General features: G+C 43.0%; 1 protein-coding gene across 1 annotated transcript in view; it reads right to left on the reverse strand.

The window, feature by feature from the left end:
- AADAC (arylacetamide deacetylase) overlaps positions 1-8,667 on the reverse strand; it is a 17,468-nt gene extending 8,801 nt beyond the window's left edge. Inside the window, exons 1-3 of the mRNA XM_036351806.1 lie at positions 8,432-8,667; positions 3,487-3,709; positions 273-342 (exon numbers count right to left, since the gene is read on the reverse strand). Coding sequence (XP_036207699.1) covers positions 273-342; positions 3,487-3,709; positions 8,432-8,569 — 431 coding nt within the window. The 5' untranslated portion in view covers positions 8,570-8,667. The remainder of the gene's footprint in view (positions 1-272; positions 343-3,486; positions 3,710-8,431) is intronic.
- Positions 8,668-11,452: the final 2,785 nt, after the last annotated feature.

Here is an 11,452-nt window from a genome sequence, read left to right on the forward strand (position 1 = left end):
AACAAAGGTCATTAGTGAATAAAATTTAATATTTTAATTGTATTCTAACAATTTCTTGACGTCCTGTTTTTTGATCCCCACTTGACCCACCTCTCTAACTCTTTTCGCTCACTCTCTTTTCTGGTCATGCCCAAGCTCACTTTCTCTATTCTCATCCTCTGATTTCCATTTGAAACACCCCTGGCACAACCATGGGATGATCAGAACAAGTGAAAACATCTCACTATATAAAGCACTTGGCCAAAACCCAAACCAACCAACGGTGCTCTTACTTGGTTGAAATGACAACAGCATCAAGTCTCTTAGCTGTTCGTCTTGACAGCACATCATAAGAATACTGAGCTGAAATAAACAAAAAGAAAATCAGAAACTGACAAATAAATTGACAGACATTTTTTTTCCCCCAGCAAAATACCTACTACGACATCTCATTCCTCATGAAAATGTTTTGGAAAAATAATTCTACTATTTCATCACAGCTCCAGAACATGAATTCTCTTTCTCAGTGATCCTGTTACATGCACATTGTCAGGTTTCTTGTTCTTCCCCACATTTTACACTGTATAATTTAAGCAATTTCACTGTTCTCATGATTAAACTGTGCTCTCGTCAATCAGCAGGTGTTGAATGAATAAACATAAATATACCTCCCTGACTTTCAGGAGGTCACAGCCTACTGGAGACAGGAGCTGGGAAGGTCAAGCGTGTAAACTAAAAGCAATATACTAGTTGCTTTAACGGAGGGGTAGAGAGAGTGCTCTGTGCAATAGTATTAGATTTCATAAAAATTGCCAGAGCATGTTAAAGAAGAGTAAAAGGAAATGGGGAGAACTGAGACCTGATGTTGGCATTCATATTTCCGAGGCAGATGAGAAGATATGTATTTTCTGGGGTTATTTTGGCCATGCATATGGATGGGGTGGGGAGAGCTCACACATATTTGCTATTGTGTTTGGAAAAGTGCTTCCTTTGGCACATAAGACAAGGTTAAGAAAATAAGAGAGGATTTGCCAGTAACAAGAGGAGGGAGAGATCATAAAGTACTGATGGGAAATACCAGGATATCAAGTTGTCACAAAAGGTACATCCTGTGGACCATAAAAAGAAGAGTAGATATTCTCTTGTGATGTTTACTAAGTTGGGTGCTGAATAGTCTTCAAATGTAAAATACACACTAAATTTTAAACTTTTATTTAACATTTCCTATACAAAATCATGCTTGTATTTTGGATTAGGACACACATTTTTAGTATAATTTTCTTTAATACTGAAAGAGAAGGCATCAGGCAAATGCTATTTTGCTTCAGAGTTTATTCTTATTTAGTTTTTTTTTTACCTTGGTAAACATGCTCCCACTCTTTTTTGTTCTTGTTAATCCTCACTCGAAGATATTTTCCCTTTGATTTTTAGAGAGAGTGGAAAAGAGGGGGAAAGACAGAGAGAAACATTGATGTGAGAGAAACACAATTGGTTGCCTCCTGCACGTATACCCACCAGGCCCCAGGCTGGGAGGAGCCTGCAGCCAAGGTATGGGCTCTTGATGGGAATCAAACCCAGGCTTCTTTGGTCCGCAGACCTATGCTCTACCCACTGAGCAAAACCGGCTAGGGTAGCATGCTCCCAACTCTTTAGGGAAACATTGATGGAAAGATTTTTTTAAGGGACTGCTTTGGGCAGCAGGAACTCATGGAAACTAACTGAGGCATGGCATAGTGGCACAGTCAGATTTTTTTTTCTTCTCAGATTTAGTCTTAAAAACATCACTTCATTGCCAGCTGATGACTTCACTGCCTGAATTTATAGACAATATTAGGATCACACCCTGTACTGCTCCAATTTACATTTCCAATCTACATCAGTACTCATCGATACCTCTTTTTTTTCCTCCTGAAAACAGAGAGAAAGCATAACAGAGAAAGTTAGGTTCTTCCCTGTGTGTGGTGTCAATACTCCCCTTTGTAGGGAGTCCAGTTCCCTCCCACATCCTGTAGGTCAGGCAAACTTCATCCTATCCTCCCGTGCCTCCTCCCACATTTCAACACACTTCTATTTACTGCTACCTTTTTCTTTTTGAAAATATATTTTTATTGATTTTTATAGAGAGGAAGGGGGAGGAATAGAGAGTTAGAAACATCCAGAGAAAAACACCGATCAGCTGCCATTTGCCTGCCCCCTACTGGGGATTGAGCCTGTAACCAAGGTACATTCCCTTGACCAGAATCCAGCCAGGGACCCTTCAGTCTGCAGTGGTTCTCAACCTTCTGGCCCTTTAAATACAGTTCCTCATGTTGTGACCCAACCATAAAATTATTTTCGTTGCTACTTCATAACTGTAATGTTGCTACTGATATGAATCGTAATGTAAATATCTGATATGCCGGATGGTCTTAGGCGACCCCTGTGAAAGGGTCGTTCGACCGCCAAAGGGGTTGCGACCCACAGGTTGAGAACCGCTGGTCTAGAGCCCTTGATCTGTCTACTGAGCCAAACTGGTTAAAAGAATTTATTGCTATCTTTACCTTCAGCTTATAAACATGTTCATAGACCTTTCATATATAAATATAAAATATGTATTTAAACATAAATATATAATATGTAAACTTTATATAAGATATAAAATTTATATTGCATATAATAAAATGATATATTTTAGATATATTTGTAGAAATGTAGGAAGTGAGTGCATAAAATAAATTAAAATGTGCATTTTAATTTTTGTTAATCCTCACCCAAGCATATGTTTGTTTTTACTGATTTTAAAGATAGGGGAAGAGAAAGAAAGAGAGAGAGAAAGAGTGAGAGAGAGGAAGAGAGGGAGAAACATCAATGTATGAGAGAAACATTGATTCCTTGCCTTTCATATGTGCTCCTAGTAGGGGTCAAACTCATTACCTGGGTATGAGCCCTGACAGGGAATTGAACAGGCAAACTTTCAGTGCATGAGAAGACCTTCCAAACAGCTGAGCCACACTTGGCAGGCTGTACATATATTTTACATAAAATAAAAATAAAGTACACTTACTCAACTCTGTGCTTCTTTTCTATCTAAAACTTCATCTTTCCTTCATATCTAAATTTATTAAAAGACTGCCATTGCCATCTTCATTTCCTCACTTCTCCACTCTTCAACTCATTTAATTTTGGTTTCCATTACAACATTCCATCTTATTTACAATTAACAATCTTAATAATAAATTTCTATGTTCATGAAAGTTTTCTCCTTACCTGAGATTTGCTACAGCTTTGAATATTTATTTCTTTTGAGAAATAAATTTAAAGTAATTTTTTAAACTAACATAATTCCAACTAAAGAAATTTCAGACAGCTGAGGTATTCTGTTATCTGTGATAATTAATTAATATATTTTTATCATATAGCATATATTTTATTAATATTTTTACTCTGACATTGAAGGTATGTCAGAGTAAATATATTAATAAAATATATGCTATATGATAAGAAAAACTTGCAACAAGGGGTACCTACCAGCACTCCCCAAACAGAAACCGCCACCATGAATGTAAAATAAGCCCCTTCTTAGGGCCTCTGACTTTCGCTTTGGTACATATACACGGACAGGAACATTGCTGAAAGTTGTGTCCGTCACAGTGACAGTTTCATCAGATGTGGGTGGGACATCTTGAAAGCTCATAAAAAACCTTACAGTGTTCATGTAATGGTTGATTCCAAGGACTTCACCAACCAGGGCCTAAAAGGAAAGAAAGAAAACAAATACCATTCCAGGTTACAAACAACAGGTGCCAGTGTTGTTTATGAACATAGAAGTATGCATATATGCTCCCACAAGCCCTGTGTCCTGTTACCACAGCTGAATCTGAATGACACAGAAATATTTGAGATTCAGAATCTTTACCATAATACTTGCCTCATATTAAAAAAAAAAGATATTTAAAGAATTCTTGAGATATTACAACTTGGAAGAATCTAGGCTTCAGTTTATTATGAGCTTTGAAATACATTTTAAAAATATATTTAATTTCAGAGAGGAAAAGAAAGGGAGAGAGAGATAGAAATATCAATGATAAGAGAGAATCATTGATCGCTGCCTCCTGCAAGCCCCACACTGGCGATCAAGCCAGTAACCTGGGCATGTGCTCTAACCAGGAATTGTACCATGACCTCCTGGTTCATAGGTCGATGCTCAACCACTGAACCACACCAGCCAGACAGACAGTTCCACATGCTGACCAGGCCCCAGCATGAGGGTATCCTCTACCTGCTCCTCTCTACAGTTACAGAAGGGGTGGAGATTCCTACCCCCAGTGGACCATCATCTGTGCTCTTTATCTCTATCTAATCTAATAAAAGAGAAACATGCAAATTGACTGCACCTCTGCTATGCCCCAAGCCATGCCCACCAGTCAATCAGAGTGACTATATGCAAATTAACCCAACCAAGATGGTGGCCAGCAGCCCCGGGGCTGGAGCAAGCACAGGCTTGATTGCCCTGGTGATGGAGGAAGCCAACTTCCCGCCTGCCCTGGCCAGCTGTGGCCTCCCCTCCAGGCAACAAAGTTTCAATTATAGAAGATAAATAAATCCCAGATACCTGCTTCCAGCCAGCCTCCACTGGGAGCTTGGGTGGCTGGGGGCTGTGGCCTGCCTGAAAACAGCCACCAGCCCCTCACCCAGGATGGCCACACCCTCATGGAGTGAGGGTCCCCACTGGGGGGCTTGGCCAGACTGCAAACAGCATTCAGTCACTCACCCAGACTGGCCAGGCACCCCAGCAGAATCCCCACCCTGAAGGGGGTGTGGCAAACCTTAAAATGGCCCTTAGCCCCTCACCCAGGCTGGCCAGGCACCCCAGGGAGGACCCCCACCCTGAAGGAGCTGTGGCCAGACTGCAAACAGCCATCAGCCCCTCACCCAGGCTGGCCAGGCACCCCAGGGGGGACCCCCACCCTGATCTGGGACACCCTTTAGGGCAAACCAGCCAGTCCCCACCCATGCTCCAGGCCTCTACCCTATATAATAAAAGGGTGATATGCAAATTGACCCTAACTGCAGAACGACTGGGAATGACTCATCACTATGACACACACTGACCACCATGGGGCAGACGCTCAATGCAGGAGCTGCCCCATGGTGGTCAGTGCACTCCCACAGGGGGAGCTCTGCTCAGCCACAAGCCAGGCTGATGGCTGCCAGTACAGCAGTGGTGGTGGGAGCCTCTCCTGCCTCCTCAGCAGTGCTAATGATGTCCGACTGCAGCTTAGGCCTGCTCCCCGCTGGCAAGTGGACATCCCCCGAGGGCTCTTGAGCTGCCAGAGGGATGTCTGACTGCCAGCTTAGGCCCAATACCCCTAGGAGTGGGCCTAAGCCAGCAAGTGGTCATCCCCCGAAGGTCCCAGACTGCGAGAGGGCACAGGCCGGGATGAGGGCCCCTCCAAGTGCACAAATTTTTGTGCACCGGGCCTCTAGTAGTGTTATATATACTTCCCCATGTTGTCCAGTGTGAGTTTTGCACAAGCACTCCAATCAATTAACAGCGTGATTTTGAAGAAATCACATACATATTAGTGATTTTAAGTGTTAACACAGAAAGTTGAGATGCAGGTCACAGCATTTACTTACTCAATTTTAGCAAATAAATTTAAAATTTCTACAACCTATGACATGGATGAGGTATTAAAATTTATCCCATAAAGTAGTTTATGCCAATTTAGTTGGCCTTCTGTCTTTAAATCAAAGTACAGAAAATACAAGACCATCTTTCAAAACATTTATCACTGGGCTCAAGTCATTTATCCTGAAAGAATGAGACTATTTCAAATATTTTTTAAGTGATAGAGAATGGCACTAAGTTATGCCATTTAAGGACAGGAATTTAGTTATGAAGACAAATTGCAATGTTGTACAAGAAAGTACAAAGTATAAAATTTTTAATGTGACTTTATAATTTCACAAGTTTTTAGATTATACTAGGAAGTATGATAAACATAAAACTGAAGACTAAAAAGCCACCAGTGTGTGCTAATACTATCACCCAGTATCTCTGCAGTTTGAATTTAATAATTAGGGTTTTAAAGTTTCTTTGACTCCTCCCTTTAGTAAAGTATTGTGAATTAGAGCAGCAGATTAATATCTCAGACAAGTTTACTCTCTTTATACTGACTCTAAAATCCCCAAAACAATTTTTGACGTAAATTTGAAATTTCAAATGATAAAGAGGGAAAATTTTGACCAACTCTGGAATTAATATGCCTCAGTGTATGGACAAAATCATTTCTTATACCTTAGTCATACAAAGCTCTATCAGCTAAGGAAGTAAATAACAGTTGAATTTCTGATGATCAAAGCTAAGAAATAGTGCCTATTTACACTAATAAAAGAGAAAAATGGTAATTGGCGTACGACGCTACCCTTTTCATTGGCCAATCAGGGCTATATGCAAATTAACTGCCAACTAAGATGGCAGTTAACTGCCAACAAAGATGGCGGTTAATTTGCATATGTAGGCACAATGCAGGGAGGCGAAAGGGAAAGCAGGAAGAAGCCCCCTGCCACTGACAGTGATCGGAAACCCAGGGAAGAGCTAAGAGCTGGAGGGGAGGGCAAAGGCGGCCCAGCTATGATCGGAGAATCAGGCCAGTGATAGCAGGAAGTAGGGGTGGAGCCAGCGATGGGAGCTGGGCATGGTCGAAGCTGGCAGTCCCGGGAGCTAGGGGTCCCTTGCCTGGGCCTAAAGCGGAGCCCATGATCGCGGGGCCGCTGCAGCTGTGGGTCCCCGCTGCCCGGGCTGGATGCCTAGGCCAGAGGCGATAGGCCTGAGCAGGGGCGGAGCCTGCAACCGCAGGGAGCTGGGGGTCCCCTGCCCAGGCCTACTGCCTCGGCCAGAGGCGTTAGGCCTGGGCAGGGGCAGAGCGGGAGATCGCAGGGAGCTGGGGGTCCCCTGCCCAGGCCTGACACCTCTGCCGGAGGCCTCAGGCCTGGTCAAGGGGCCGATCCGGTGATTGGTGATCGGAGGGTGATGAGGGTCAACTCCTCTGGCTGAGGCATCAGGTCTGGGTGGGGGGCGGAGCCGGGGATTGGAGGGATATGATGGTCCCCTTGCCCAGGCCTGAAGCCTGGGTCAGAGGCATCAGGCTTGGGCGGGGGGTGGAGCAAGAGATCAGAGGGAGATGGGGGTCCCCTGCCCAAGCATGATTCCTGGGCCAGAGGCCTCAGGCCTGGGCGGGGGTCAGAGACAGTGATCGGGGGGAGATGGGGGTCCCCTGTCCAAGCCTGACACCTCTGGAGGAGGCGTCAGGCCTGGGCAAGGGCCGATCAGGCGATCGGAGGGTGATGGGGGTCTACGCCTCTGGCCAAGGCATCAGGCCTGGGCAAGGGGCAGAGCCAGCAATCGGAGGAGTCTTGGGGTCCCCTGCCCAGGCCTGACACCTGGGCCAGAGGCATCAGGCCTGGGCTGGGGGCAGAACCAGTGATGGGGGGAAATGAGGGTCCCCTGCCCAGGCCTGACACCTCTGTCAAAGACGTCAGGCCTGGGCAAGGGGCTGATCCTGCAATTGGAGGGTGATGGGGGTCAACGCCTGAGGGCTCCCAGTATGTGAGAGGGGGCAGGCTGGGCTGAGGGACACCCCCCCACACCCAGTGCACGAATTTTGTGCACCAGGCCCCTAGTGTTATATATTGCACTGATTCAAAGCTATATTAAATGCCAAAAGAGATTGTTAAAATAACTTTAGAAAGCGAGTGTGTGTGTGTGGGGGGGGGGGGGGGCGTGGCAGGGGGAGGAGCAAGGAAAGCAATAAAAACCAAGAGTTTTATTAGTTAGGCCAATTGTCCTTGGATTATCTTTTTTTTTTTTTTTTTTTTTTTTTTGCTACAGGCAAATTGCTACCTAGAAGATTAAAGAAGATAATAAATGGTTTTATTTCTAGGTAATGAGCTTCACTCAGAAAGAACCATAGGTCTTTGAGGACCAGCCATGGTGGACAGCTAGTCAGCCAGTTGCTTGGTCACCTCAGCAGCTCACCATCTACTGGACATCACACATTTCCCTGGCCTTTACCAGCGACCTGTTTCCAAATATCTCAGTAAGAATTCATTTTCATGTCTGAATATAAGATCATTGCACAGAATGTTGTAACTAACCAGAGTATTGCTCAGTCCTACCATTCCTGCAGTTCATGCTTTAACATGCTTCCTTCTGGCTGTGTTCATGCCATGACTCACAAGAAGACTTTTTGTCCTTTAATATTTAGAATCAAAACTACTTGACTACTTCCTTCATTTTCATTCTGCTAGTGGTCGGCCTTAAGGAGTAGTTAAAATATAAGAAAGATTTTAAAATCAGCAACTTAAAGCGCAAAATGTCCAAGACAGTAGAAATTGTTAGAAGAAATACAACAGATATGTTCTCCTGATTAAACTGTTAGATATTGAGTCAATAAAATTCTATACTTACCACATTTGTTATGGTGTTAAATATGAAGGTCCACCCAATCAGTTTCCATGGCTCCTCAATATTATCGGGGAGAGGTGTATAACCATAATATGCCGTGAAAATGCCCACCAACAGGAGCAAAATAGTCTTTCTTCCCATGCTGTTTCCTGTCTGCTCTCCTTGCCAGTGCAGCAAATACACTTTGAAATATTCAGAGGCAGAACTTTCATAGCCAGGTTTGGACCTATCATAAAGTGTTATGTAACTTCCTGAACACAAACTCCACTGCTCCCTGTGTCGTTTCATTGCCTGTCCAGAAATAAACAGTAGGAGGACAAAGATCACTGTAAACATACAGCACTTACTGTTTGCAAGTTTTGCCTGTCCAACTTCCTTATTGGGTGGCTAGGCAGTCAAACAATTTATTGCATATTATGAGGTGCAGAATACTTTCATTATTTTTTTTTAAAGGCCTGAGGAAAATTCAACAAACCCGGCATATGATTCCAATAACACATCCCAGAGAGAAGGAAAACAAATCTTTTGAAAGTATTGGGAGCTTTTACAAAGCAAGATGTATAGGCTCACTTAACTTTTATAGGATTATAACTTTAGATTGTCTTGCTACAACTTTGAACGCCAGTAAGTAATACTAGTTATGTTAAAATTATACCGCAATCGTGAAGATAGCTAACAGCTTTTGAGCACTTAACTCTGTAGTCGAGTCAGTATACCAAAACTTTTAAATTTTATTTACTCCTCAGTAGTACTACTGTCATGTGAGAGAGCAATAAACAGATGGAGGAAAGTTCAAAAGTTGCACAAGCTCATTCAGCCCTATGGAGTGAAGCCAGGACCGCCCTCTGTGAGTCTCTTACACTGAAACCTCATTTGGCCCAGTTCATCAATTAGTCTCAGATCATAGATAAGCAACTGAGATTAAGATGAATACTTTGCCAAGATCATGCAAAACCAAGTGACAGTGTTGGAGGCACTGATTGTTCACTGAATATCCATGTGCCCCTATAATTTTTAGATCCCTTCTCTAGCAGTGAAGTAAGGTGATGGGACCCCAGCTAGCCAAAGGGATCAGATATAAATTCATGTGTGTCATTTCCAGACAGAAGTGATTAGAATCCACAGGGCCTGGAAACTACCTCTTGAGTTGGTGGCATCACAAAATATAGGAATCAACAGGCAAACTTTTGGTGCACGGGATGACGCTCATTCAACTGAGCCACACTGGCCAGGGCAGTCGAGGCTACGTTAAAAGATAATTTGGCTGAATATATGATTTTAGTTGTCCTTTTCTCAAATCCTTTAAATATGTCATTCTGTCATCTTCTAGCTTGTCTAGTTTCTGAGAATTTTGCTCTTCAGTGAAGTTTTGTATCTCCATATACTGGTATACTGTATTTTCCCCCCCATGTGGTTTCTTTCAATTATTGGTTTTCAGCAATTTGGTTGTGATGTGTCCTTTTATAATTTCTTCCTGTTTATCTTACTTCAGGTTTGTTGAGCTTCAGGATCAGTGACTGCAGTTTTCAAAAATTTGGGGGGAAAATGGTTGTATTGAGCTCAGACAACTACCCACCCTTTTTGAATTGTAGTTTGGGTTGTGGAATTGGTTTAGCTTACAGCTCCCGTTTATTTGCTGGCCTCACTGAGTTATGTCCCCCCTTTCCTAGCACATTGTGCAGCTGGTCTAGGATGGCCCGAGATATTTTTCTCAAGCTCTTTTTTTGTATAACATTTTATCCTGTCCAGAGCTCTACATTATGGTTCCAGCTGCCTCAGTCTCCCCAAACTTCCATTTCTACTTCCTCAATTCCGATCAATTACCTGAACAATGATCTGTAGGTTTCCTCCAGGCAGAAGGCTGACACAATTGTAGGACTGACCTCATTCATTACTCTTCTCTCCCTTAAGGGTATTTGCCATTATCCCAGGTATGAAAACAGGTATTTCAATCATTGTTTAAAAAGTGTATGCATGCATATAAGCATATTGATGCAGACAACAGGGGGTGAGGGTGAGGGCAGGGCTCGAGGGGGTTGGGGGGAACAACGAGGGGATAAGGACAGTTAGAAAACAGATGATCTAAACTGTAAAAGGTCTGGCTTTTATTGTATTCATATCAGTTTAATATCTTCCTCAGAGTAAATGACAGGGCTGTTTGTACAGCAAGTACCAAATACAAATATTAGACAATAAAAGCATAGGAGACTGCTTTGTTCGGCAAGTTCCATAATGAACACAATGTGATAGATATTTTTATCAGTAAAACATAACACAGATAATATTTTTTGGGGTCAAATTGCTGATTAAACATGCAATTTCCACTGCTATATCTCATTGGAATCATTGTATGAGTTCTTACCCAGGGCATTTCCATTATTTGTACATCATGTAGTTTGTCCTTGACTAAAGACTGAAAATTCTCTCTTCTTGCTGAAGGCCGTAGTGCTAAAATTATTTTTTGTAAAAAACGTGAAAAGATGTAACAACATTATGTTCTTGTAATTATGGAATCACTCATATACTCATCATAAGATCTAAAAACCACTTGATAAGAAAATAAATATAATCTATACAAATAAAAGGTAATATGCTAATTAGACCAGATAGACCGAATGTCTTCTGGATGTCCTTCCAGACAAATTCACAGCAGCTGCGAGGGCCGAGGAGGGCTGACAGCTGTGGCGGCCAGCAGTGGCAGCAGCAGTGGGGTGATGGGGGCGGCCTTTTCCCCTGATCGGTCCAGTTGCCTTCCACAGAGGGAGGCCAGACTCTGGCTTAGGCCCGCTCCCCTAAGCCATCAGTAGGACATCCCCTGAGGGCTCCCAGACTGTGAGAGGGGACAGGCCGGGCTGAGGGACCCCTCCAGTGCACAAATTTTCATGCACTGAGCCTCTAGTATTTTCATGAAAGCATTCCTCATTAATCCATTGCTGTCAAACTTTAGAAAGTTAAAAAGTTGTCCAGTTGTTTCTACATCTCTACATGGTATGATATATATTTTTAAAGTGTGCATTTGATACT

The sequence above is a fragment of the Myotis myotis genome, unplaced genomic scaffold (genome assembly GCF_014108235.1).
Source record: "Myotis myotis isolate mMyoMyo1 unplaced genomic scaffold, mMyoMyo1.p scaffold_m19_p_2, whole genome shotgun sequence".
NCBI classification, from domain to species: domain Eukaryota; kingdom Metazoa; phylum Chordata; class Mammalia; order Chiroptera; family Vespertilionidae; genus Myotis; species Myotis myotis.